The sequence below is a fragment of the Pteronotus mesoamericanus genome, unplaced genomic scaffold (genome assembly GCF_021234165.1).
Source record: "Pteronotus mesoamericanus isolate MK-2021 breed Mesoamerican mustached bat unplaced genomic scaffold, CSHL_Meso_final scaffold_651, whole genome shotgun sequence".
Lineage (NCBI taxonomy): Eukaryota > Metazoa > Chordata > Mammalia > Chiroptera > Mormoopidae > Pteronotus > Pteronotus mesoamericanus.
In genome coordinates, this window is record NW_026555325.1 from 38,617,177 (window position 1) to 38,644,258 (window position 27,082).

Here is a 27,082-nt window from a genome sequence, read left to right on the forward strand (position 1 = left end):
TCCACTCCTTCGCTTCCCTGGTTGTTACGCACAACTGTTACGCAGTTGTGTCTTGATCTGTTACTTGATACTGAGTATTGCCCCTTCTAGATGAAGCTGCATTTAGAGGAGACTCCTGACAAGAAGAGATGGCAGTTTTTACATTTAGAGTGTGGACGCTCAAAAGGCAAACTTGTGGTCTTGTCTCCTCTCTCCTATCACCATGCTTGTATCATTTAAAGAAAAGCCCCCTGAAAGGGTGAAAGGGAAAAGTCTTGCTCATTTCCAAATTCTGGAAATTCTAAACTCCTCGTGTCCATTCTGAAGCTGCTATTATAGCATGATTAATTATGTTGTTTTAAATATAGCTTCACTTTGTTCTAATATGCTTCCCCCAGCCCCGACTACACATTCACTTTCTAGGTCTTAAAAATAAACTTCTTGGTAAGAACAAAAGAAATCTAACTACTGCCTATTAATTGAGAGCCTAATAATTTCTGATAACGCAGGACTTAGTGAAAGCTCCAAATCTGCATGCCAAGCCTGTGAGAAGGCAGGGTGGAGAGGGAAGGAGAAGCCCAAGGGAGAGGGTATTTATTTAACCTCTGTTTTCTAGACTCTGGATTATTTCAGGATGAAGTTACATTTTTGTTTCAATAAAAGATTTTAGAAAATTTTTCTTGGCACAAATGTAAAGTTTTACAAAAAGTAATGTGAATAGATGCAGAATTCATCAAATTATGTTACAGAGACTGCTATAACTTAATTCTCCCTAGACTTTATGAACAATCTTTATTAACAGAAACCAAACTTATTATCCAAAGTGATAACATATCAAATAAATACATATCAAAATCTGCTGCCATTAATTATAGTTTTTTAACATTTTATTGCATTTACAATGTATAGAACATAATAAGGATTTACAGTAGAAGCCAAATATCCCAGCCCTTAAAAGTTGAATAGGAAAGACTGGATGAACCGTACATAAATGTCTTTGAACATGAGCATTGGAAACATAAACATTATTATAATTTTACAGGTTTATACAGGTAACTGTTTAGTGTAATAGAACAGGAAAGAAGGGTAAAACACAGTGGGTAAGTCACTAGGGTGTGAAACAACTATAGTTGGGCGGTACTGAATAAAAAGACAACACTGAAAACATGATTTGTAAATCCTAAAATGTCCTACAAAAACATAGCTATCCTCTATGCACAACTGTGAGGTAGAATTCTTCCCAGCCAGTTTTCTGGTTTCTTCACCACCATTTGGGGGAATCCCCTGTCCGATGGTTCTCTCACACTGCTGTACCTGGGACTGACTAGTTGTACCTGTTTTTTATTAACCCTTCTGCCCCCATTAAACAGACCTAACCTTCTCTGTTCAATTAGCAATCTTATTTTAACTACTGAAAATGAGTGGCAAAAGTCAGTAGCACAAACAAATCAATGTGGTTTCATCTAGCTAACACATCACCATGCTTGAGTAAGCGCTTTAATCTCTCAAAAAGTGAAACTAACACTAAAATTTAAGGTACAGGAACAGCCTGGGGACTGTTTAGGGCAGACAAGTATTTGCTTCCCTCAAAAAACACCAACTGCCAACCATGAACAATGTCAACTCTATCCCAAACCCACTTCTAGTATTTCAAATATAGACCATAAAAAGAAGTTTACACCTTCCTACACATCCAAAAATATAGTGAAAATCCAACACACAGTACAACCACATTCAAAAAAGGTATGGCAGTTTCTTTTAAAACTACCCTATGACACAGAAATTCTAATCCTAGGTTTTCACCCAAGAGAAACAAAGGCCTATGTTCACATTAGACTTAGGTTAACAATTATCATAGCAGCTTTATTTATAATCGCCAATACTGGAAACAGCCCAGGTATTCATAAATAAGGAAATGGATAAATAAACTGCACTGTAGTCATACAATGGAATACTACACAGCAATAAAAAGAAATGAACTACTAATACACCCAACAACCTGGATAAATCTCCAAAACAGTACTTCTAGAAAGAGTACATGCTGTGTGATTCTATTTACACAAAGATCTAGAACAGACAAATCTGACTTATGATAGAAAAAAGAACAGTGGTTGCCTTTCAGGGGTGGAGTGTGCACAAGGGTGGACTGGACATGGGCACGTGTAAATTTTCTGGTAACTGATAGCACTGTATGCATTTGCCAAAACTCAGTGGGTGCACACTTAAGATCTATGCATTTCACTGTATGCTAACTTTCTATAAAAAAGCGTAAGCAAATATTAAACTCTAGTTCATGATGTGATATGCTGAAGTATTTAGTATGAAGTGTAGGCCATGTCTGCAATTTAAAATACATCAAAAAATGATCTGAATAGATGAGGTGGAGGAACAGATATGTGACAATGCAAGCACAGTTAATGCTAACGAGCATCTGGATGGTGAGTCTGAAAATTTTTATAATAAATAAATAAATAAATAGTTGGCGGGGGGAATCCAGGGTTTAAGCTTAAGAAGTAATGCTGCTGAGAATTTCATGACTGATCCCATGGCAATATAAACATCCAATTCTTCTAATCAGTGTCAAGTTAAAAACTTAAGAGCTTGTGAAAGGACATCACTGAGTGTGAAGCGAGCAATCAGTTCTCAAATCTATGCTGGTTCAAAATTGTCAGTGATATTTTGATCCCTTCACACCTTGAAAAGATATAATACACATATTGATCATACATTTAAACCAATCTGTTGGCTGTATAGGCTAACATAAGAGCTAAGTTGAAGATACAGTCTCAAGAGAAAAATCAAGCTTAGAAATTGTTTTTACCATGATTTCTAAACTGGAAAACAATGGTAATCAGAAAAGATGTGTAAGCCCAAAATAAGATGTGAGGCTTGATCTCAGTAACAGGCCCTTATGTTCTGAGTGAAGGGACATCTGAATCATCCTCATGCCTCTGCAGGACACATCTGTGGACACCCTCTGGAGATGACATTTTACTTGTAAATACTTCTAAGGTTGACTCTGGGATTCACTAAGAATGGATTCAGACTTCAATAGCCTTTTGTCAGAAATAGTTTTCCACACACTTGACTAAAAATCCATTAACACTGCTATTACCTCGCAGTTGGTAGCCATTTTTAGTTATCTACGAAGAATTTCTATATCATTATATATAGGCATTATATGTACTGCAATATCATTATATATAGGCATTATATGTACTGCTCCAGAAGAGTTCTCTTAACAAAACTAATCTTGATTATTTAAAAAATTTAGTCACTGCTCTCTAAACATTTAGTCATAGTACTGGCTTTGCTTTGATCTCTAAATCCTTCATGTTCTAGTACAGGCTCCTGTCTTTTCCTGAAGCACAGAGACTAGGCTTGTCAAGTTTCCAAGTTTGCTTTAAAATATTAGTCATGTTATTCAGCATCTTAGCTGTGAACTTTTTTCATTCTTAAACATGCCCGTACATTTATGCTGTCTAATGGAGTAACCCTAGTTCTATCAATCTCTATTACAGGATCAGTCTTTTTTCTGTTGTTATCACTGCCAAAGTGTATCAAGATTTCTCTTCTCTAAGATTTCTCTTCACTACAACATTAAGGGTGGTCTCAAGTTGTGTTTTTACCTATTTGGATACTTTATAAATATCTTAACAGTTCTGTGCTCCTGTTGTTTCTACAGAATGGTGCTGACTCACTAAGAGCCACTCCAAGTATGACTTTCTTTTACTTACTTTCTTACTTACTTAATGAAATTGTGCCATGTCCTGCCAACCTCAAAGTAGGTGATACTCCTCACTTGTCTTCCATCTTGCTGCTCTATCATCCTGCCATAAAAAGAGTTAATCTGTCAGATTCAGAAGTCTTGTTATTTACTGATGAGCTCACTGACTACACCCTTCATATACTCAGTAGGCAATTCTGAACGCAGGGGAAATGGAGCTCAGGGAGGCAGGGAAGTGAGAATAAACGATGTGCCATTTCCTCCATCACCCATGATTGTCATCTGAGACAAGAGCAAAATTAAAGAATGCTTTATTTTCTATTCTGAAAAGATAATTATAGTAATAATACCTTCCATTTTGGATAACATCTTAGTTTTCAATACATTTTAAAACACGATTGTATTTCATTCATGCTTGATATTATTTGATATGATGTCTCTCATTTACAGATCCAGAGAAGAAATTTAGCAGTTTTTACCAAGGTCAGTAAATGGCAAAGCCAGACACTGAGGTCAAGTAGTCAAACTCAACTCTTTCCATTATATTCACTATGATTATTGTTTTAGCTTTTATGATCTTTCCTCTACTATTCTTGCTATCATTTATGCTTCTTAGCAAAACCCAGATTTTTATTAACACACACTAAAGTCAAATAATATCAGATGTTTAATCTGTATTTCACTTTGCCTTATCAGGGTATTTGTTACCCTACTGAGGAGTGTTTTCCACTCTCAACTGAGGCTTTTTTCCTTTTAGAACTAGAGTTAATACTGGTTAAGTTTTTAATCAGGTTAACTGTGTGCAGCTATGTTCCAACCCTCCATTTTAATCCTACAGACATTTTCCATGGATGGCTTAAGCCAAGATACCTCAATCATGGAAATATCGTCATTGATGATATTTACTGATGTTAGTTTCCTGTGCCATTTTTTAATAGGCTCAAGATGTGGAGGACTTTAGCACCCATAGTATATTTAGTTTTTATCAGTTTTTCTTTTGCTATGGTCTGGTGAAGGAAAAGTACTAGTAATGCCCAACTCTCTGGCAAGGAACTTAGAATGTAGTAGAGAACTCTGAATTTTCCCCAAAAGTAGACTGTACGGTGAGACAGGTTCAGCATCTTTCACAATCACACCATTGGTTACAATGGGTTTAGATCAGAGAATATGGTTTGCTCGGCACTATCAGAAAATTAATTGTCATGTTCATATTAAGCAGTATGCCACTAACTATAATAATTAACTAAATAACACATTTGTCAATTGATGGGATAATGAAACAAACAACAAACACATCAATACTAGGTAACACTTGGAAGTACTGGCCAATTTAAATACCTATGAAGTGAGAGAAGTATCCAATCTTCTCCACAGCAATGAATCCTAGACCTGAAATCAACACCCTGGCTGACAGGCTGAGCAGTTTCATCCATATCACAAATGTCACCCTAGCAGAGTAAGGTTCATCAACAATGAGGACTGGGAATAAAGCCAATTTTATCTAAGATGAAGTTATCATCTTTGCATTTTAATGCTGCTGGGTTAGACATGTGTCAATAAATACCAAAACTGCAGATAATGAATTTACACAAGAGCAAATAAATACATGATAAGGAAAAAAAAAAATCCCCCAAACCAACCAAACAAACTACAACAGAACTAGCCCAATTAACACTTCAATAATTCCCTGAGGTGGGCTAAGGTAATGTGGAAAGTGTGGCATACACCAATTAGAAATGATGGTTCTTTCTCCATTTTCCAGCCAACGTTTTTATTATGTACAAAAAGCTCATGATTTCAAACAGACTACAGTTACTTCCTTCACATGTACTCTAACTGAACTATGAAAAAAAATCACACTAGGGTATTGTTGGGTTTTCATTCATAATTGTACGTGTATATACAGATTTACATATAGAAAGCAGCAACAAATTTACAAATGAAGAGCAACAATATTCATGTTAAAAGTGTATTTAGCTTCATCTGAAATACTCAAATTACAAATAACATTTCTAGACGTTGCCTTATTTTCTTTCGCTGTAGGCAGGATAGCTTAAGGCATATAAAAATTAACTCATTTGATAAGCAGGTGAGTTGATGGTAGAACTGAGTCTCAGTGTTTACAATCAATCCTTTCCTAGCAAAGTCTTAAAACATTTTTACTGTGAAATTCAGTAGATGAAATAGTTATTGAGTATAACTGAGTACCTAAATTAGCTAGTATTGAAGTATCCAAAATACCAAATGACTTATGAGTAGATTCACTCAGTCCTAACTTTAGAAAATATGTTCAAAACACACATCAGACTACAATATGAGGGATTATTACTAATGCCTATAAAGACCATTCACATACAGGGGAACTGAGCAACTATTATGCATGAGCAAAGGTCTGGGAACAGAAGCCCCACAGGATTCCTTCCCTCGGAAGAGCTTATAGTGAAGCAGGTGAACACAAACTATTGTAGCATGTGGTTAGCACCATCATGAAGACTAAAGTGAAGAATCACAAAAGTTTTGAGAAGTTAAGCCCTAAAAGACTGAGAGGATTATCAAACATAAAAAAGAACTTCCTGGCTGTTTCAGAAGCAGTGGCAGCACAAGACAAGAAGGAACATCTGAATGCTGCTCCCAGATTTTCTGGCATGTCTAACTAGAAAAGAGGCTGCACCTTTAACTGAAATTGCTCCAAGACGAGAAAGATAAAAATATTATAAAAACTTCATCTAGGTTGAAAGGACATTGAGATAAAACAGAAGCCCTAAAGATGAGATTAGGAAGCATTCTGAAGACAGAATCTGAGAGAGCACATTTGTAGATATACCTTAAATAAGTGTTGCGACGGTACTCACAGTTATGGCAGAGGATAACATCTTCAAGGGAGGAGACACTGTCCAGGAAAGGTTGCTCAATGGTGTAAATGTGGCAGAAACAGAGGAGGGTAAGAATGCAGACTGAGAAAAAAGTCATTCAATTCACTAACTGGGAACCCACTTAGAGCAGTTTCAGTGCAGTGCTGTGTAAAACCAGACCGCAAGTTGCTGAGCAGTGAGCAATGAGGATGTAGAGGCAATGGATACGGATTTCTCCAAGAAGTCTGGCAGTGTGAAGAAGGCTAGAGGAACCAGCAGGTTCAGAGGGAGTTTTTTCCATTGGAGGATACATGAGCATTTTTGAAGAAAAGGAACTAGCATACAGTTCTTTGCATAATTTTATATTGATCACAGACTAAAAAATTACTTTTCATCTTTTTCAAAAACGTTTTCTGGAATAAAAATGTACACAAAATTAAATTATATGCATTTACCATTTAAACCTAATATAAACTTAAAAGCACTAGCATTTTATAAATTTTATTTCTAAAACAGTTTTATTTCTAGCACAGTTTTTGTACTAGACTACTTTAGAATTTTGCTTCTAGTCTACCGTGAGAAATTAAACTTAACAATTGCTACTCTAGTTTCAGAAAGACAACTCTGATTTAAAGGATTACACATAAGTACTTATGTATGACTTCCTCCCCAGCCCTCCTCCTCCAAAGACAAAGTATCTTGAGGGTAGTTAATAATTTGGGTAAAATTTTTCAAGTTGAAGTAGAGAAAAATTTGAAATAGTACTCCATTACTTATAAGTTCTTAAAAGATCTAAATTGTTCTTCACAATTTTTTTTCATGACAAAACATGCTTACTTATTATATACACATGCTTACATACAAACTTCCTGGCTAAAACACATGCAACCAACTTGAAAAAACGAATATTAAACCAACCTCACAATCCTAAGAATGCCCTTTTTAATAAGGTACTCAAGTTTGGAAATAGGATATAACCACCAAATTAAATAAGATGTTTAAAAGAAGTCTTTTATTAAGCACAAACAACTTTTAATACATTATCAGTACAAATAGAAAAATGTCTTTTAATGAATAGGATATATCAAAGATCTGAAGGTTTTCTTCATACTGATATGATAAAAATCAATTTTGAAGAATAATTACAAAGTAAAATTTTGAGGACACCACTGTTTACTGATAACCATTTAACCATAGCCAAAATTTACTATATCACCTGGGGAGGGAGGGCAACCATTTTTATAGAGAGAATTCCCAAACTCTTATTAGCACCATTCAAAGCTTATTATCAGTTGTTCATCTACAAACTGACAGGTCAGGTAAAGCTTTAAAGCAAGTTTTCAGTGCAATGTTTACAGTTCCTTCTTTAAGATACTTGGAGTCTACGGTCTCAAAGCATGTTAAATTATTATGCCTTGGTAGTTGCAAGGTGTTAACATGTAGAGAGAAATGTATAGTGAAAAGAAAAGAGGCTTATCTTGGTTGTGAAATGTATCTTAATGTATTGTGGCTAATGCTGTAGTGTGCTGACGACATGCGGGATTATTATGAACGCAGATCTCGGGGAAGCTGGAGCTATTAGCTCTCTGTGGTCATCATTTCAGGATGTCTCAGCTGCTGTCTTTTGAGACTAACAAGTTTCATCCTGTCTCTGATATGCTCTGCAGTAGAAGCCATGTCACTTGGACTCCCAAAATATTGTTCAGTTCTAAAAAATCAAAACAGAAAAACTCCATTCAGGTTATTACAAATCCACTGACCACATCAAATGCAAAAAGCAGCAAAAATTACTATAAAAATTGTTTCTGTGATATGACAATAGTTCATTTATAGACCATACTGTTTATCTTTGAGTAGTAATTCAGTAGGAGAAACATTTTAAAAATGGCATAAATTATTGTAACATGTTGAGAAAAACATATTAGTGATATAGATGTCATATCATGTGTACTCAGGATAATATCAATAATTCAACAATGCAACCAAGCTATGCAACAATAAACAAAACAATGCAACATTGGAAACACTCCGCTTTTCGATTTTGGGTCCATAGCATACATAAATGTGAAGTCTGTATGTGTACTTCAGTGCTAAGAGCTATGTACACTCATTGTCTAAGATAGCTGGCAAGTGAAATATCCATTTAATTTTAAGGCATCATTTGGGACACTAATAGATAAAATCATTTAATTTTATCCTACCTACAAAGACGCCATATTCAGAGTCACAGAATCTTTTAGAGGTAAAAGAGTTCTTGAGAACTACCCAGTTATGCTCTTCATTTTTTAGATCAGAAAACTATGGTTTAGAAAATTAAGTGACTTAACTAAGACCATACAATGGAAAAACCAAGATTTGCATGTGGGTCTTCAAGTAGTGAATCCAGAAAGACCATTCATTTAAAAAATACTTTTCCAGGAGAATGTTACAAGATAAATCTGAATAATTTTACTATCAAACAAACTTTATGTGACACGAACAGATTATCATATAAAATGGATAACAATTCTAAATATTAAAGGTGGTAGTTGTGAAATCTGAATATACAGTATTAACTTATTCTTTTATCTTAAAAGGATGAGGAAATAACACACAAACTATTTGTGGAACACAGGAGGAAAAGCTCAAACAAAAAACACCAGGGAAAGGTACTCCCAGGCTGACCCAAACAGAACGGAAGACTGACAAGTGGCTGTGAAGCACAGGAACAGGGGCTTGGGATAGGTGGTGGTTTGGAATGGAACAATCAGAAGCAGCACATTAATATTATTACCAGCTAAATTTATAAATGTTAAGATTTATTCTCTTGTATACATTGCAGATGTATAACATGACTTCAGGATAGTTCTGATTGTTCAAATTTATGTATGACTAGAGATTATCTACATATTAGACTATAATAATACTGGTAATCTTTCAAGGGAGTAACGGTCTATCTTCTTAATATTGATTACGAATAATCATTTGATGTTCATGACACAGCAGTAGTGTCAGATTTATTTTAAGTAATTTATGCACATTTTCCTCATAGAATTACCCTGCCCTTATAGCCTAAGGAGGTATGAATCCTATTTTTAGATGAGAAAATTGAGGCACAGGAAAGGTCAAGTGGCTTAACACCAACTACGTGGCAGTGCTGAGATTTTAAGCCAAGACATCTGGTTAGAATCCACAATCCTAACCATTACAATATACTAAAATATAAGGAGAGATGTATTCAATGGTGTGGTTTCCGTATTGCTTGAATTAAATAGCCTCTGGATTACCTCCAAATCATTTTCATTAAGAAGGTCTAGAGATCCTCAGGGATAAAGCTCCTTCTGATTCATTTACTGGCCAATTTTTTATTTCCACAAGTTTCATATTTTTATCATTGACCATTTGAAATAAAAAGAAACATGAGAATCAGAAGCTAATCATTTTACAAATGAAGGAATTGGGACTCCACATAGCACAGTGAAAAGAGATGGGTTTGGAGCCAGAAAGATCTGAAACTGTATCTGAATTCCCCTTGGAGGCTGTGAAATCCTGGGCACCTTACTTGATCTTTTTGAGCCTCAGTTTCTACATCTGTAAATCAGAAATAATCATACTGTCCTGGCACTGTCTGGTCAAAAGCAATAGAGACGAAGTGTTTAACTCAGTGCAGGGAACATACTGAGCTCACTAAACGTTAGTCCCCACACTTCCCTGAATGACGCCCAAAGTCACCCTACTCCTATCCTCAGAGCCAAGGCCAGAACCAACCCACAAATGTCAACCCAGTCAATGATCTTTCTTCTACAACAAGTTGACAAAAAGCAACACATTTGAGGACAGCAAGTATCAAGTACTACTGATGCTAAGAGGCGAGTTTGGATTTCTTTTCATTTTAAACCAGTTTATTGCAGGAATTGAAAATGTGGACCAATACTAATTGACTTGGCTTTTTAAACAAATAGATTTTCCTCTCTTGATGATTTCACTGATAAAAAGACCTCACTGGTAAAAAGACATAATTATAAGACCATGCACCATACCCATCAGGATAAACTACAGGAACAGTTAATCTATCCAAAAGTGATTTCCCAACTGCTTCAATTTCATCAAATTGCTCCTCATCATTAATAGCTTCAGGCTCTTCTGGACAGTCTTGCAAAATCTGCAACAAAACAGCAACATCAAGAGACAGAGAAAGGAAATAAAGCCCATGCAATTTAGTATTTAGAAGGTGTTTATATTTTTTTAATTTTAGCATTTTCATGTATACCACTGAACATGATTGATCCATTATTGGCAAAACTGGTGCAAGAAATTCAAACAAAATGAAATATATAATCCCTACTAGTATATAATTGGAGTATGAAAAGGTCTACAGTGATTCCCAAAGAAAAAAAATAATATAAGACAACTATTTGGAAAGGAAGCTCAAATTGTACTTAAGGAATATTCTTCCATTCACTAAGTAACTATTTATTGAACATTTATTACTGTTTATTTAGTGCTTGGGATGTAAATGAGATATAAACTTTGATTTCCAGGTATTTATATAAATATAAAACAACATATACCCCAAGTACAAGCACATAGCTGATGTGATGACCTAGTTACACGCTTTAGAGTTAACCTACTGACTTAAGTGATGTAAAGTGATATGGTTATAATTTAAATATAGGGAAGTATTACAGCCCTTGATATTATTTTTTTCCCTTAACTATTACCATTTAAATTAAACTATAAAGCAAACAAACAAAAAAACTCTGCAAAATTTGGGAGAAGAAAAAAGTACTAATTTTTGTAATTTTTTTTTTACACAATATACTTTAACCCAACCATATTTATTTCAATATTATAGAACATTTTTATGTTCTAAAATTCTAGATTCAATTTAAATATTTTTCCCAATCATACTACACAATTTGCTTATAGTTGTTATATTCACACTTACTGGTATAAAATAGAACACAGTCAAGAAAGTAAAATCTGATAACAGAAGGTTTTACCATAGGTTTGAAGAGCAAAATAACTTTAAGTCAAGTTTATTGTAAACATGATAAAGGCCATGGAGTAGAAAGAATAGAAATGCTAATTTTCTATTAAAAAACTGCCAACCCTACATATTCTTATATGACCTCTTAAAGTGGACTAGATTTTAAAGTACCCTTCCTGACACCTTTAAAATGCAGTATCCTGAAAGTTTTCAGTAGTATTAGAAATAGGGCCAGCGGTCACGCTTGGACAAGAGGGAGGGGCAGCAGAAGCAGCGTGGCAAAAGGGACCGGGGAGCCTCTCAGATGCTGGTAATCTTCTGTTGTTCAAATAGTGCACTGATTACAAAGGCGTGTTTGCTTTGTTAAAATTGAGCAGAGCACTTATGATCTCTAACCTGTTAATATTATACGTTGATAAAAAGTTTTCATTTAAATAATCAGGAGATGAACAAGTTAAACCATTTTGCATATTTTTATTATCATTAGGCCCACTTTAAACCAAAAAACTGACCTGTGGAGTTCAGGGACCAGCTCAGAAAGTTTACTATGAACATTGCCCAACAAATGTACTTCATAACACAGATATAAATTGCTTAATTCCTGAGGTTTCTCGCAACATCTCTTCTGTTCTACAGACAAGGCTATCACATTTACAACTTAGGTTTCTCATACCTTAGATTGTACTAAAGAGCTCCTACACATAAACTTTCATTTTAAGGGATCAAAACAAAGTTAACTACAGAAAAAGCCTCTCTTCAGAATGGAAATGCAAAGCTCAGGTGCTATAAATTTTCACTATGCTGAGTTTAAAAAAAGAAAAAAGTTCTATTGAAAATTGCCGAGGAACACTGCATATTCATTTCTGGTTTCTGGGACTAAATAATTAAATAGGAAATTTTAGAATTACTCTTTAAAAGATAATGCATGAAAAATGGTTTTCATTTTTATCCTTATTCTCATTTTAGTTGGACAGACTCTATTTTAAACAGTAAAAAATTTGAAAGTGTCCTTTTAAAATAATTTATGACAATTTATGGCAGTTACCAAAGCAGTTCCCTTTTCTGGAATAATGAATCTAATGACCTCTTCAGGAGGTCATGACATCCTGAAGGATGGATGGCACGTTCTGGGCAGCAGGTCTGGTGAGGAGAGAAGCATGTAGACGGAGGGCTGCCGCATGGTTTTGAACTTCTTCAACCATGATACTCCACCACTGCTATCAATTACTAAGAGAATTTGATTTGAACTCTCTAAGACAATGTACCTAAACGCACTTTAAACAACAGAATATGCATTTTTAAAAAAACAGACTAACCACGTAATTAAGTTATTAAAATTAACACCTCCTAAATATACACAATAAATAATATTGTAACCACATTTTTAAAAACAGCAAACCTTTTCAGCATTTGAGTGAAATGCAACGGCCATTTCCAGCCTATGTACTCTCTCTTCAGATGCTATTGTAAACTGTTTCCATACTCTGTTCAGTCGAGGAAGTGTATCCCCAGATGATCGAGAAGTGCAGCGCAGAGACTGGCACAACACAACTGTGGCCTGTAGCAACTGTCTTCCATAGTCGTAAGTACTCTTAAAAAAAAAAGAAAAAGAAAAAAAGTAAATATGAAATTATAATAAAAGAATTCTGAAAAGAGAGATGGCAAAGTACGCAGGAGGACTCTGGTTGTGATTAAGTGACACTACGGGAAATCAATACCGAATGACGCCACTGGCACTTATTACTGCCAATTGTCTGTTGGCATGCACAAATACTGAAGGGGAAGCACTTCTTCAGTTAGTTTCCAGTAAGTTTCGTTCTTATTGTTTCCCCCATCCCAGTCTGCTCAGCTCCACGAGCCAAAAACAGTATCTGTTCAGTCATTAATTGAGACAAGTGGGTTGAAAATAGGCACTTCATATTCCATATAGGAAACCACAACTGTTACACTGTGAACTCAATTATTAGAGAAATTAATTACGATACTTTCCACAACAACAACAACAAAATCTGTGTTGTTATGCTAACGATGATGAGATGCAGAAACTGGGGTTTCCGATTTACTGATATTAACATATATTTTATGTTAACTTTCATGAACAGTTAGATTGTCTTAAAAAATGCTGTAATACGTAATATAAATCACAGGGAGCATAAAGAACCTGTATTCAGGGAAAATAAACCCTCTCAAGTTTATGCAGGCTAGTTCTGATGCATCAGCTGACATTTTCTTAGTTCTGTGATATTTCTGGAATAACATAACTAACCTTCTTGGACTTGGAGGGTTAAGTTACATTATAATCATGCAGAAAGCTATTCAAACACTGAGCTTGTAGAAAAGGAAGATAATCAGTTCTGCACCTGTGCAACATCAACAAATTTTCTATGCTTTTCCAGTAAAACTTTCGTTTCCTGAGCATCATCGCCCAATCTGATGTGGGTCTTAAGCAGAGCATCCAGAAGTTCACTTAGCCATTCTACTGCCTAAACGAAAAGAAACAACAGTGAGGCTGGATTCATAAGGCTTTACTTATTATATCAAAATATCATATTTATAAAAAGACCATGTCATGTGATTAATTAATCTATTAGTTATAACTTAAGTTCCTAATAGCTTATTTCAATCAACGATAAGCTACAGGAATTAATGACCTATTCTCCTACTCAATATTTTTAAAAATCTAAAGATAAGACCTATTAAAGAGAAGCAGTCTTTTAAAATTATTATCACATGACTTACAATAGAAGCTCATTTGCTTATGTAATATAGATCTTATTGGACTCTCATTATAGATTTGTTACCATTTAAAGTCATAAATCTCCTCTAGATCAAGCTGAAATGATGTTCTCTCATGCTAACTACAAAAAGATAGCAAATTGTTTACCTAGTTGAAAAATATTCTCGAGGGTTAAAAAGCAATGTGCTATCCAGCCCTTATCCTGGGATATAAATGATAAGTCAACAATAATAAATAGTAAATAACCCCAATTTCTAGCTCAGTAGATGATTTCATGAAGAAGGTAAATCAAATGAGACCAGTGAGATAACCGGGAATACAAAACTTTATTTCAACAGTATAAACTAGAATCTGACTCAATTTTACTTTCTTAGGACCATGAAAAGTATACTTTGTTTATAGTTAGGTGAAATCAATCTTCTAAGAAAAATCAACTACATAATGTGCCAGATTGGTCCTTACCTGGGCAGCATCTTCCTCACATTTAAACAACTGCACCATCTGAAGCATCTTTAACCTTCGTACATCTACCATGTCTTCACATCTAAGAAACCCAAACATAAATTTAGAACAGCATTTCAGTTTTGTAGATAACTAAAAAACATTGTTATCTGGCACACATTTTATGGTATATTAAAATATTTAGTCCAACACTACGGATGGAGATTGTAGCTATTTTGCATTGATTTGTAAGAATTTTAGGGATATCTATATCTATGTCACATCGAAACTTCAAAATACCTGAATGATACTGAAGCACAAACTCTCTTGAGAATCACACGGATTCTGCAAAGTACTGAAGCAAAGCATAAATGCAAGCAGCACACTAAAACCCAAAGATCGCCATTGCCAATTATTGCTAAACCAGCTTCAAAGATAAAAATGCAAAGTTTCTCGAATACTAATTTAGAAGATGATGTTCAAGGAAATAAAAAAAAAATACTTTTCATTACATTACTCAGAGTAATATCTAATTTTGAATAAAAGAAACACAGAAACTCCACCTACGTCCTTAAGAAGAAACAATCGGTTGCTCTCTGGGTGTACAGAAATACAATATAGAGTGTTTTTAAATTTCTATGGTCTGCCTGGATATAGACAGGCTAAACTTTTAAGGTGACTTGACTTAACTCACCCATTCCCTTCATCCCCCTGCAACTCTATCATGTACTTTAGAGGGGAAGTAAAAATCTCACTGCAATCCCCAATACCAATAACAAGTTTACCAGGACGCACTGGACTCCACTATAATTGATCTTCTCAAAGAAGGCTTAATAACAATACAGACGTCATTTGTCATAAGGCTATTTTTATAAGGATGCCCTCAATAAAATCCCATTGCATATTTTTAAAATGCAACTCGGTTAAAGTAATTCTACAAGAGAGTGAAGGGAGGTGACAATAATAATTATTTCTAAAATATGAGGCTTAAAAACAATGTAAGGGACTTTAATGATAAAGATGAAATCATCCATGTATGCAGCACATTGTCATGTACTGAGCAATGTACTTAGAAAAAAATAAGACATGGTCTCTAAGATGGTCCATTTTGGGAGATGGATGTTTAAATAAACAATGTGATAAATGTTAATGTAGAGGTGTGTAAAGGATTTATGGGAGTAACGAGGAACACGTGACTAAGTTGCCTTAGAAATCTAAAAAGGCTTCCAAGGATAAGAATCCCTGAGTCTCGAAGAAAAGAAGAAACCCAGTAGACAGAAAATGAAGAAGGAAGCAGTTTAAGTCAGGAACACATCAAACAGCATGATGGATTCAGGAAAATGAAAACAACTGTATGGTTTTGGGGTAAGTTACAGGAGATGGATCTGCAGGATTGGATTACGGTTTCCTACACTCTTCCAAGGAGACAAGAACTTCATCTGAGAAACAGGAAGTCAACTGAGAGAGGTTCTATACAAAGAAATTGTGTAATTAGATGTGCTCTTGTGTATAAGAGATTAGAGAGGAACAATACCAGATGTAGATAGATAAATATTGAATAAAGAAATGTTCAGGATAACACAAGGGCAGAACTTTGACATTTGACAACTATTTATAGGGATGAGGAAGCATAAGGATTTTAGGATAAATCCCAAGTTGATTCAAGCTGCTGGTAACTTGAACCTAGACAGGAAATTAGAGGAGAAGGGCAAGTTTTAGGGGAGAATGATTCCAATCTGGACACATTGGTCTGATGAGTACATGGGCATCCAGGTGGAGATACTCAGTAGGCAAGTGGAATTATGGGTCCAGGCCCAGGAGAGGAGTTTGTGTCAGAGCCATAACTACTCAATCATGATCATATTAAAGACAGTCATTAAAGAAATGAGACTTCCCAGGGAGAACACAAACTGAGAAGAAAATCTGGCTTCAGAACAATCCCTAGAGGTAGTGACATCGGCTAGAGGACAAAGAAACAGTGAAAACCGAGAAGAAACAGAGTGCCAGAAGGAGAACCATGAGGATGTTTACAAAGAAGACATGGTTGTCAGGGAGTTTCAAGAAGGAAAAAATTCAGTTGTGTCTAAGGCAATTTAGAGTGATCAGGCAAGATCAGGACTAAAAGTATTCCTGGATTTTGAGCAATCAAGTGTTTATATTACATGTCGCAGTTACTAAGTCATTGGACACATCAGCAAGAGCAAATTCAGTAAAGGTGAGAGTGGAGATACTACATCTAAAACAAGTGTTACCAGGCTGAGGAGGTTTGAAAAGTAAATTGAAGTGAGGAACTAGTATCACTGTAGATAAGACCTTCAAATGACTTAACTGTCAGGAATGAGAGCTCTTGGGCTAGAAGAAAAATAATTGAAAAGGAATGTGTATGTATGTAATTGTTTAGTTTTTTTTTGAAAAATAGGATTTAAGCATTTAAATGAGGGACAGGGATCAGAGTAGAGAATGGGAGTTAATGGAGTGAGGAGACATGAGGGTATACGGAAGGACTGACTTTGACAAGAGCAAAGCTGTATCACCTTTTGTGATGAGAATGAATAGTGAAACAGTTGTTTGCAGATATGAGGGTAGAAGGAACTTCAGCCTATTTTCTCTGTGATGTAGGGGGAATGTTTCTGTCGGTTTTATAAATGGCTTTAAACTTTCTAAGTGTACACAAAAATTTCATACGAGTATGTATGCTAGACTGTGTGTATGTGCATAGATTAATTTAATCCATCACTTTGCAATACAGCCAGCCCTCTGTACCTGTGGGTTCCGCATCCATGGATTCAACCAACCATAGATCAAAAGTATTTAGAAAAAAAGTTATGTAGTTCCTGATGTGTACTTGTAGTAAATATTATAGTGATTTATTAGGAATGAAGGAACTATTTCAGTGCCTTCACTCAATGACTTTTATGGAGTTCTCTTAAATGGAAAAGTATTTGACATTTTTTGACAGATTCAGAAAAAATAGAGAAGAGTGTAAGGTACATAGAGTTTAACACTGAAAATATTCACCAAAAATATTTTATGCTGTTGCTGACGTGTACTATATGGTTAGGCCTACGACAGGTGCATCTGTACTGAACATGTACAGACTTTTTCCTTGTTATTATTCCCTAATAATAGAGGGTAACAACTGTTTACATAGCATTTACATTGTATTAGGTATTATATATAATCTAGAGATGATTTAAAGTATACAGGAGGATGTGCATAGGTGGTATGAAAATACAATACCATTTTATATAAGGGACTTGAGCATCCATGAATTTTCATCTGCAGGGTCCTGGAACCAATCCCTGCAGGATGCAGTGGGACAACCATAGTTTGCAGTTGCTATTGCAAATTGAGTTTTCAAAGAATCCTTTAAATTCGTGGTTCTTTATCAAATGAAACTAAACATCATTTTACCCTTCCTTACCCATCTTTCCCATCATCTTACTCTAATAAACATTTGTCTCTACTCAAATCCTTCTACAGCAAATACGAGAACAATGGATGTCTAACAATTTGTTAGTAAGAACTTTAGATGAAGAAACAGATCAATGTGGATGACAGATAACACCAACTAAACCAAAGAAAAACTGAAAAGCAAAATTCTTCCAAAAGAGTTTTCTTAAAGGACAGGAGAATCAGAGGCTACGCTGGGGATAGGAATGCAAAGTACTTGAAAGTAACTGAAATTTTTACTATTGAATAAAAGGGAAAAAGTGCCCATTCATTAACTGAACAAACTGTCATTATTTGTTAGTACAATTATACACAGTAATTAGTACATTTACCAAAAACTTACTACACATCTACTATATAACAGATAAAAGCTTTCAGTTTGAAAAAATATAAATTATATATGATTTTTCATTTTAGTTAATATTACATTGTCTTAGCAAAAATACAATTAACAGTCAAACTTTGCCTTTGTTTTCTAAGCTGCATATCTTCCATCACTCCTTGAATGTGGTCCACATTTTCTTTATTTTCGATGGTTACATCCTTTCCATAGGCCCAGGATGCCTGATTGGAGATCTGGTCCAACAGACCTTGACCTTTTTCACGCAAACCTTGCAATCCTACATCTAAAACAAAAGTTACTAGATTTAATCTCTTAAACAACAGAAGTGTTTTCCCTCTAAATAAGCCCTCTCAGCAGATACTGTACTTGGATTCCAAGTATAATAGTTTTGTACATTAAACTATCTTGGAATGGAGTCCTCTGAACATTTTGAGCAATGAACTCCCTTTAAATGTGACTCAAATTATGTTCTCCTCCCAATGCCAAATTCTCCTTAAAGAGAATTTTGATGGGGTAAATTTCCATAGATAATAATTAGCTTTTAAAACTGAAAGCAGGAAAGAAGTGAGAGAATTTCTATTTTAATGAGTAAGAGTTTTCCATTTTATTTTCTTTTATGCAGTCCAAGTTTAAGGAGAACAAGGCAAATATTTAATTCCAAAAAAGGTAGGAGTTGCAAGACTTCAAATCACTCAAGCAACATGAAGGGATGCTGAACATTTTGAACACAGGCACTATTTAGTTTATATCCAACAAGAAGCAACACTTAGAATGTTAGCAATACTGCAAATTAGAGAAATATACAGGACTTTTTTCCTTTTTTAAAGAAAAAATGTGGCTCAAGAAAACTGATGTTTTCAAATAAATTCCACTTGGCATATTAAGTACTAAATATGTATATCATGCATATCTGTTAAAATAACAAGGACTCCAAGCACGTACAATATCAATACAAACATGATTTTTCAAAACCTTTTCAATAATTAATTAATCTAGTCCAATCATGTTACCACTTTCTACTAAACCTCTGCCTTAGGTTTCTGCTTCTTCTCCTATATTTGCCTTTGTCTTCCTGTCCCACTCAATCCACCCCTACTTCCCATTTTTATATCCACTGTCTGCCTCTCCAGTAATGACCTAAGGAAAGTCACTGTATTTACCACTATACTAAATGTTAAAGGCCTTGATGTCAAGTGAGAGAGCTTAATGAAATTGGACCATTCTCCCCTTAGAGAATATGTAATCTTGGTAATATTTCCAGTTTGGAGAAACAAATGCACAGAATCAAACCAACTATTTTTTTCACAAGGTTAGGATATATCAACAACAAAAATCATTGCATAAAACACAGTTTTGAGCATACAGTGTTTACCACAGAACACTTGACAGCTAATTACAGCTTATGCATGCACTACAAATAACTGTTCATAGTATATGTAAGACATAGCACCTGTAAATATAGCTAGGTAAATAAGAAAGGCTAAAGGTCCAGTGAAGGAAGAGTGACCAATTATGCTCTTCAAGGGAAAAAAACCTTTTATACTAATTTTTCCTGTGTTTCCTGTAAATAATTATGAGTTCAATATATATGACTTGTCTAACCATGGTTAATATAGTTTTTAAAATAACCCTATGTTTCAGCATTTTTGAAATCTGCTTACCAACACTTTTCAGCTTCTCTTCAAGCAGTTTTAAAGTTTGCTGAATCGATGCTCCATCAGCTGGTGCTACATCTACGCACAACATCCCTAATAAGCCATCCAACTGCTGAGACAACTAAAGCAGAGGGACACCAAAGAGATAACCCTGATGTAATCAGCATCTAAAATGTTTAATGATTAATGAGGTTTATATCTAATGAAGTTATCACAATTATACTTGAAATAGACTATGCTGTTAAAAGACAAGAACGAATAGTTAGAATACATGTTATCTGAAAGAGCACAGAGATGCATGCACCAGAATGACAAAGAAATATATTCAGGTCAGCAGAATGTATAAAAGTAATGAAATTTCTATTTCATTCTGTTATAAAGCAAAAACACCGAGAAACCATCAAAATAAAAATATATACTAGTTGGGACACTCTATGTAGACAAAAAACATTTAGTTGCATGCAGATTGACTTAAAAATTAAAAAAAAAAAAAAAGAACAAATCAAAGATTTTTATCTCATTTCCCCCTCCAGGACATTATTTTACTGTCCCAGAAAAATAATTAGGAGACATGCAAACCTGCAAAAATTATGTGCCGATAAGTGTTCAGGTAATTTCAAGAAAAGAAAAGCAATCAGAGAAGACACTTACATCTTGGGCAACCCCATGAAATTCAAGAGCTGCTTGTAAAAGATTTTGCCTAAATTCTAGCTGACTGGCCTGTCGATAACAAACATCACTAAGTTGTTGCTGCAGGGACTTCAGTTCCACAAGATCTTCCTCATCCCCAGCATTTAAGAGTGCTGCAATTTGCTGATTAAGCTCCACATATACTGCAAACCATTCCTATAATAGAGACATTGTAAAGTAAATTAAAGATAAAATTAGTTTCTGGAGAACTACAGTACATTTCCTAATTTCTCCAGCTACACTAACTGATATAAAAAAGAATTTTCTTAGGCAAAATTATTCAAATTGAGATGAAAAGTCTCTAACCCCCAAATCCTTCCATTGCAACCCCTGAAACTCCTGCCAGGAGCAAAATCTCCTACAGCCTCATCCAGGCCTTTAAATGTTCCCTTCTCTCTCTTGCTTTAAGTTGAACCTGCCCACCCTCAGAAAAGCAGTTAGCCCTGTGCTGTCTTCATTTTCACAGCTGACATCCCCCAAGCCTCAGATGAGGGGGTAGCTACCTCAGTTCTTGTAACTACTTTCAGACCATTTCTTCTCTCTCTTCTCTCAAAAACCACATCTCATTTGAAGTGCATGCTGTCAGATTACATCTTCCCAAGCTTTCCTGTGGCATGCCCTCATCCAGGGAGTTTAGCAAAGGTCAGTGCCTTCCTCTCAGCATCAGCCTTCTTACCGATTTCCACCATGTAGACATCTACCCAGCACTGAACCCTCAGTTCCTTGACTCCCTCCCTCGTTTCCAACTATCCTGTCCTCATCTAACCTCAGCTACTCATTCCAATGGACATAAAATCCTGTTGTTCTATAACAGCTCACAAAATCTCAATTTCAAGAATCCCATTCTCTGACCACCACCTACTGGCTCTCCAATTCACCTCAGCATCTTTTACTGTTTGGTGCTCAGGAGCCCTTTGTCCTTACTTCTATCTTTGATCAGAGGGCTCTCCTTCCTTCCAACAAATTCACCTGTAAAACCTCAGACCTGCTTTCTTTGCCTACTGTTCCTACACAAACCGCTAAATATGGTTGTTCATGATTATCTTTTAAAAATTACTACTAGACCTGACTGGCATGGCTCAGTTGGTTGAGCATCATCTCACAAAGCAAAAGGTCGCTAGTTCAATTCCCAGTAATGGCTCACGTCTGGGTTGCAGGCCCAGTCCCTGGTTGGGGCACGTAACCCATTGATGTTTCTCCATCACATCAATGTTTCCCTCCCTCTCTTCCCCCTTTTCTAAAAATAAATAAATAAATAAATAAATAAAACCATTTTGGAAAAGTTACTACTAAATAGGGCATTAACAATCCTATTACATTTCTCCAGTCAATTCACTTTCCCATTCTCATGATTGCTTTTTTAAAAAGTTCCTTAAATCTCCAACTTCCTTTCCACCTCTTAACTCTCAACCAGAAATCTAACTTCTTAATTCACTAGGAAGCAATCAGATGAAACTCATTTCACCAACAAATCTATGACCTTCTCTGCTTCTGTAGCCATATGCTTTGCCCTTCCTACTGTAATAACAAATGAACAGTCCCAGCTTCTAAAGGCCAACCACTTTGCTTGTGTGTTATATGCTATCCTCTGTTGCCTATACAAGACTTTGCTATTGTTATTAATTCTCTTCTCTCCTTTTCCCATCATCAAGTTTTCTTTTTCAATTGCATTATTTCCATCAGCACACGAATAATACAAGTATCTTATATTAAAAAACAAAATACACAAGATATATGCGATTTACTATATATAAATTAAACCTTCATTAAAACCCCTACAAAGTCCCCTTAAAGGAGTTCTCTATACCCATTCCATCATTTCTATTCTCTTTCTAATTGTGGTTCCCACTCTTGTGAAACCACTTCTGTTGAATTCTGAGTCTGTGTTATTGGATTCCTCAAGCTGCACTTGACAAAGATGAACAATTCCTCCTCCTCAGACTGCCCTTTTCTCTTGTTTCCTGAGATACACAACCGCTTTTGGCCTCCCTGCTGGCTCCCCTTCCTCTTCTTGCCCTCTAAGTTGAGGAGTGGCCCAGGGTTAAGATTTCCAAAGGCTTTTTGTGTCTAAATCAATATACTCACTGGGAATGGATGATTACATCTAGCCCCATATTTTTAAATAACATATATAGGCTTATAACTCCCAAATAAATATCCTCAACACTAAATGATTACCCGACTGTCTACAAGCTATCTTCATTTAGATGACTCTTAGATATCTAAAATTTAACATGTCCCCAAAGAAACTGATTTTCTAGCCTCCCAACCTGCTTCTCTTCCAGGCTTCCCCCTCTTAATATTAGCTCCTAAGGCCAAACCTCTGATTATTCTTACAAGAGCAAGTCTTGCTGGCTTAACCCATGAATCTGACAACCTGGCATTACTTCTACTGCTTCCATTCTATTAGCCTCCTTTCTTCCTATTTTGTTGTTAGTCCCCAGTGTCTATTCTCCATATAATAGCCAGTGATCTTTAAAAAACATTAATCAATTCTCAGCTAATAAATTTATTTTTAGCTTCATTTCTCTTTTTTCCTATTTTTTTAGATTTTATTTATTTATTTTGGGGAGATAGGAAGAGGGGAAGAGAGAGAGGGAGAGAAGCATTGATGGGTGAGAGATACATCGACCGGTTGCCTCTCACATGCCTGTAACTGGGGACCTGGCCTGCAACCCAGGCATCTGCCCTGACCGGGAGTTGAACCAGCGACCCTTTGGTTCACAGGCTGGCACTCAATCCACTGAGCCACACCAACCAGGGCTAGCTTCATTTCTTAATTATGCTTTTAGGGAGAATCTAAAACTTAGTACTTGTCTAAGTGTTTTTAATACAAAATGGTATATTAAAAGTGTCTCTAAATTCTACTCCTTTTAACCAATCAATATACTAGAAATTTGTCATAATTTCATAAAACCTGAACAATTCCAATACATGTTTTAAAGTGTTGACTTCCATATACAAAGAGAAAGAACAGCTTTTCATAAAATATTAGAGTATCTTAAACAGCATAAACTAATATATTCATCTTGTATCAACCTATTCTAAGGTGACAATGTAGTGCCATCTATTGGTTAAAATGGTTCAATTTTTTTTTTTTTTTTTTTGGTAAACTTTTAGAATGAAAAATTTCAAATCTATTCAAAAGTGCGAAGAACAGCACAGTTGACCCTTCCCGACACAGGTTTGAATTGGATGTGTCCACTTGACTTGTACATGGGGTTTTTCTCAATACTGTAAATGTATTTTTTCAATAACATTTTCTTTTCTCTAGCTTATTTTATTATAATACAATATATAATACACATATAAAATATGTTAATCAACTGTTTATGTTATTGGTAAGGCTTCCAGTCAACAGCAGACTATTAGTAAATTTTAGGAGAGTCAAAATTGTATATGGATTTTTGACAGTGATGGAGGAGAGGGGTTTTGTATCCCTAAGTCCCTCGTTTTTCACAGGTGACCTCTACAATGAAATCCCATGTACCATCCATCTTCAGTAATTATCAACTCATGGCCAATCCTGTTTCATCGGTCTTATCCAATCTGTTCCATCTCCTAATTTGGAAACAAATTCCAGGTATTACCTCAAGCAATGAGATCCATAATAAGCCATCAATGTTTCTTTTCTTTGGGCACCATGGAATGCAGATGCCAATGTATGGGCATATGTCCTCAACATATTAAGGGCAGAAGAATAAAAAAAAAGCTACATCTTAAGCAAGTCCATGAAATACAAGCTTCTCTGCGAGGGAGGGATAGAGATGGGGTGGGGAGAGGGAGAAAGGATCTCATCTGAACATTAAGAGACTGATGTTTTAACCTTAGTCTAGCTATCCACTGATCAAAAAGTGAAATCTCACAGTTTCTTTGTGTATTAAATAAGGTGATTGGTATTAAAATAATGTATAAGATCTTTTTCAATTCAAAAGTTCTAAAATTTATTACTGATTTGCATTAGCAGTAAACTTAAGCACACGGAAAGGGCCACCCATAAGTAATTTGTTTCTTTAAATTGATTTTAAAACCTTATAAATATAATACAAATACAAAAACAAGGATCCAAAAACAAGCATCTAAACAGAGGAATCTCTATGTATACCATTTGTACGTTCATCCATACTATATGCAATGTAAAAATGTACTTTTCAATATATAGTTTTTGTGTATATAGTTTTCTTCTTTATAACATGTATGTAATCCAATTCTGTGAACTTCTTTATGATATAATCTAATTTGTAACTACATTTATTCTCCTTGGCAGCTTTTAAAATATAAAATATAGATAAATCCTATCTTTAGGATACTCATGTGTCATGTATCCATATTTAAAAAACTTCTAGATACTTTTATAACTTCATCCTCTACATGAAGTCAACAATGTTCTACAGCAAATAATATTTTCAAGAATTAAAAAAGAGGACAAACCAACGAATATAGTTATTCTATGGTAACATGTTCCAGAACAATCCACAAGGCTCAAAGAAATCACAGTCTATGGCAAGAATATCAACAGCATTACATTATTTAAAATGTACCAAGAGAATTTAAAGATTATAACCTCAGGAACAGAAGCTATAAATTCAAATTATTCAATATTTTCTAAGGATAAAAGAAAAAAGCCATTATGTTGGAACCTGTGAAATATGAGAAATATGTAGATTTTTCAATTACAGAATTTCATATTTAAATCTATTACAAGAACTAATTAGGAAAAGTGCAAAAACAATATATTCACTATCTTCAATAAATATATAATAAAGATTTTAGTAAATATATAGCAAATGTATAGTAAATATTTAGTAAATACTATCCACATCTTGTGATACCACTTGCTTACATATTATTCCCTCAGCTAGATTACAATTCCTGTAGGGTACAGTTTGTATCTTACCTGTCAATATACCTCATCATTAAAGTTGATTTGGGAAACAAAGAAATAATATAAGGAAACTAAACAGAGGATAATTATTTCAGATATTTTTAAAATGCATCTCTAATAAAGAGCAAATGATTCTTGGTCAACAAATCAAATTTATTCTTGAGAAAAGCATAGTCAATATTTATTCTTTAATCTCATTTAAATATTCATTTACTTATACTATCCACCTTTCTAATCATCACTTCCACTAGGAAAGTTGAAGGGGAAAGAATTAGAAAAATATAGTGTTCAAATGACCCTTAAATCTTACCTGGGCCCAGAGTTTAACATTACTATTGATAAATTTTTTTATACTGTTCTCCACTGTTGTGCATTTAGATCCTAAAGGTCAAGATGTCTATTATATTCACCCTTGAACACGTCCCCTCCCCAAGCTCAATTAATACATAAATCCAATTAGAGTATATTCTGATCACTTGGAGTTTCATTTGAAGGTGGACTGACTTCTTTTATTACCTATTTATGAAGAAATGTTTTATTACTCATTATGTGTAAGGCTGAATACTGTACATGTGTCTGTAACTTCAACTTTTTTAAGATATGCAATCTAACAGAAATGAATGAATTTGAGTTTTATTTTTCCAATTTTCAAGGACATAATTGATCCATAAATTGGATAATCATTTCCTCAATAATGAAGAGTTAACTATAATACTGCATAAGCTTAGCATATATCAGTTTCCTCCATGTAACAAGACCTTAAATTTTAAACCCTCTTGAACAATTACCTATAATCTGCCTACAGAATTTACTTCACCATTTCATAACTACTACTTTGTATCTCCTTCACAATTACAAATGTAAAGCCTCAAATGCATAAAGTATGAACACATATCTTGCACCCTATGCACTCACTCTCCATCAGTTATGATTAATGCAACAATTCTGGAATTAACTCTCAGGCATTTAATTGTACTATACATCCCCCAAAAGCAGGGACAGGTTTCCCTCTGATGACTTAAGAATCAACAGTTTCTGTCTCAGGGACTACAGATACAAAGTCCTATTTTTGTACTATCACTCTTCTGTCACTATAGTTTTTAAAATTTCACATGAATTGTTATTTATAAAAATATGTTATTTAAATATACTGGAGATAAATCCAAAGCCGAACTTCAATGAATATGTATCTAGTGATCAATATGGTAATATTTTGCCATGTATAATGTGTACTTTTTTCCAAATTTTTGAGGGAAAAATAGATGCGTGTTACACATGGGCAAAATACAAGTACTTTACATTAAACATTAAACATACTGTATGTTAAGTTTATAGCAACTTAGCACCACAC

General features: G+C 34.8%; 1 protein-coding gene across 1 annotated transcript in view; it reads right to left on the bottom strand.

Moving 5' to 3' along the window:
• Positions 1-755: 755 nt before the first annotated feature.
• SESTD1 (SEC14 and spectrin domain containing 1) overlaps positions 756-27,082 on the bottom strand; it is a 96,843-nt gene continuing 70,516 nt past the window's right edge. The window contains exons 11-18 of the mRNA XM_054562727.1: positions 20,808-21,002; positions 20,163-20,277; positions 18,625-18,784; positions 14,727-14,808; positions 13,888-14,010; positions 12,927-13,118; positions 10,578-10,699; positions 756-8,266 (exon numbers count right to left, since the gene is read on the bottom strand). Of these exons, the coding sequence (XP_054418702.1) occupies positions 8,137-8,266; positions 10,578-10,699; positions 12,927-13,118; positions 13,888-14,010; positions 14,727-14,808; positions 18,625-18,784; positions 20,163-20,277; positions 20,808-21,002 (1,119 nt within the window). The 3' untranslated portion in view covers positions 756-8,136. The remainder of the gene's footprint in view (positions 8,267-10,577; positions 10,700-12,926; positions 13,119-13,887; positions 14,011-14,726; positions 14,809-18,624; positions 18,785-20,162; positions 20,278-20,807; positions 21,003-27,082) is intronic.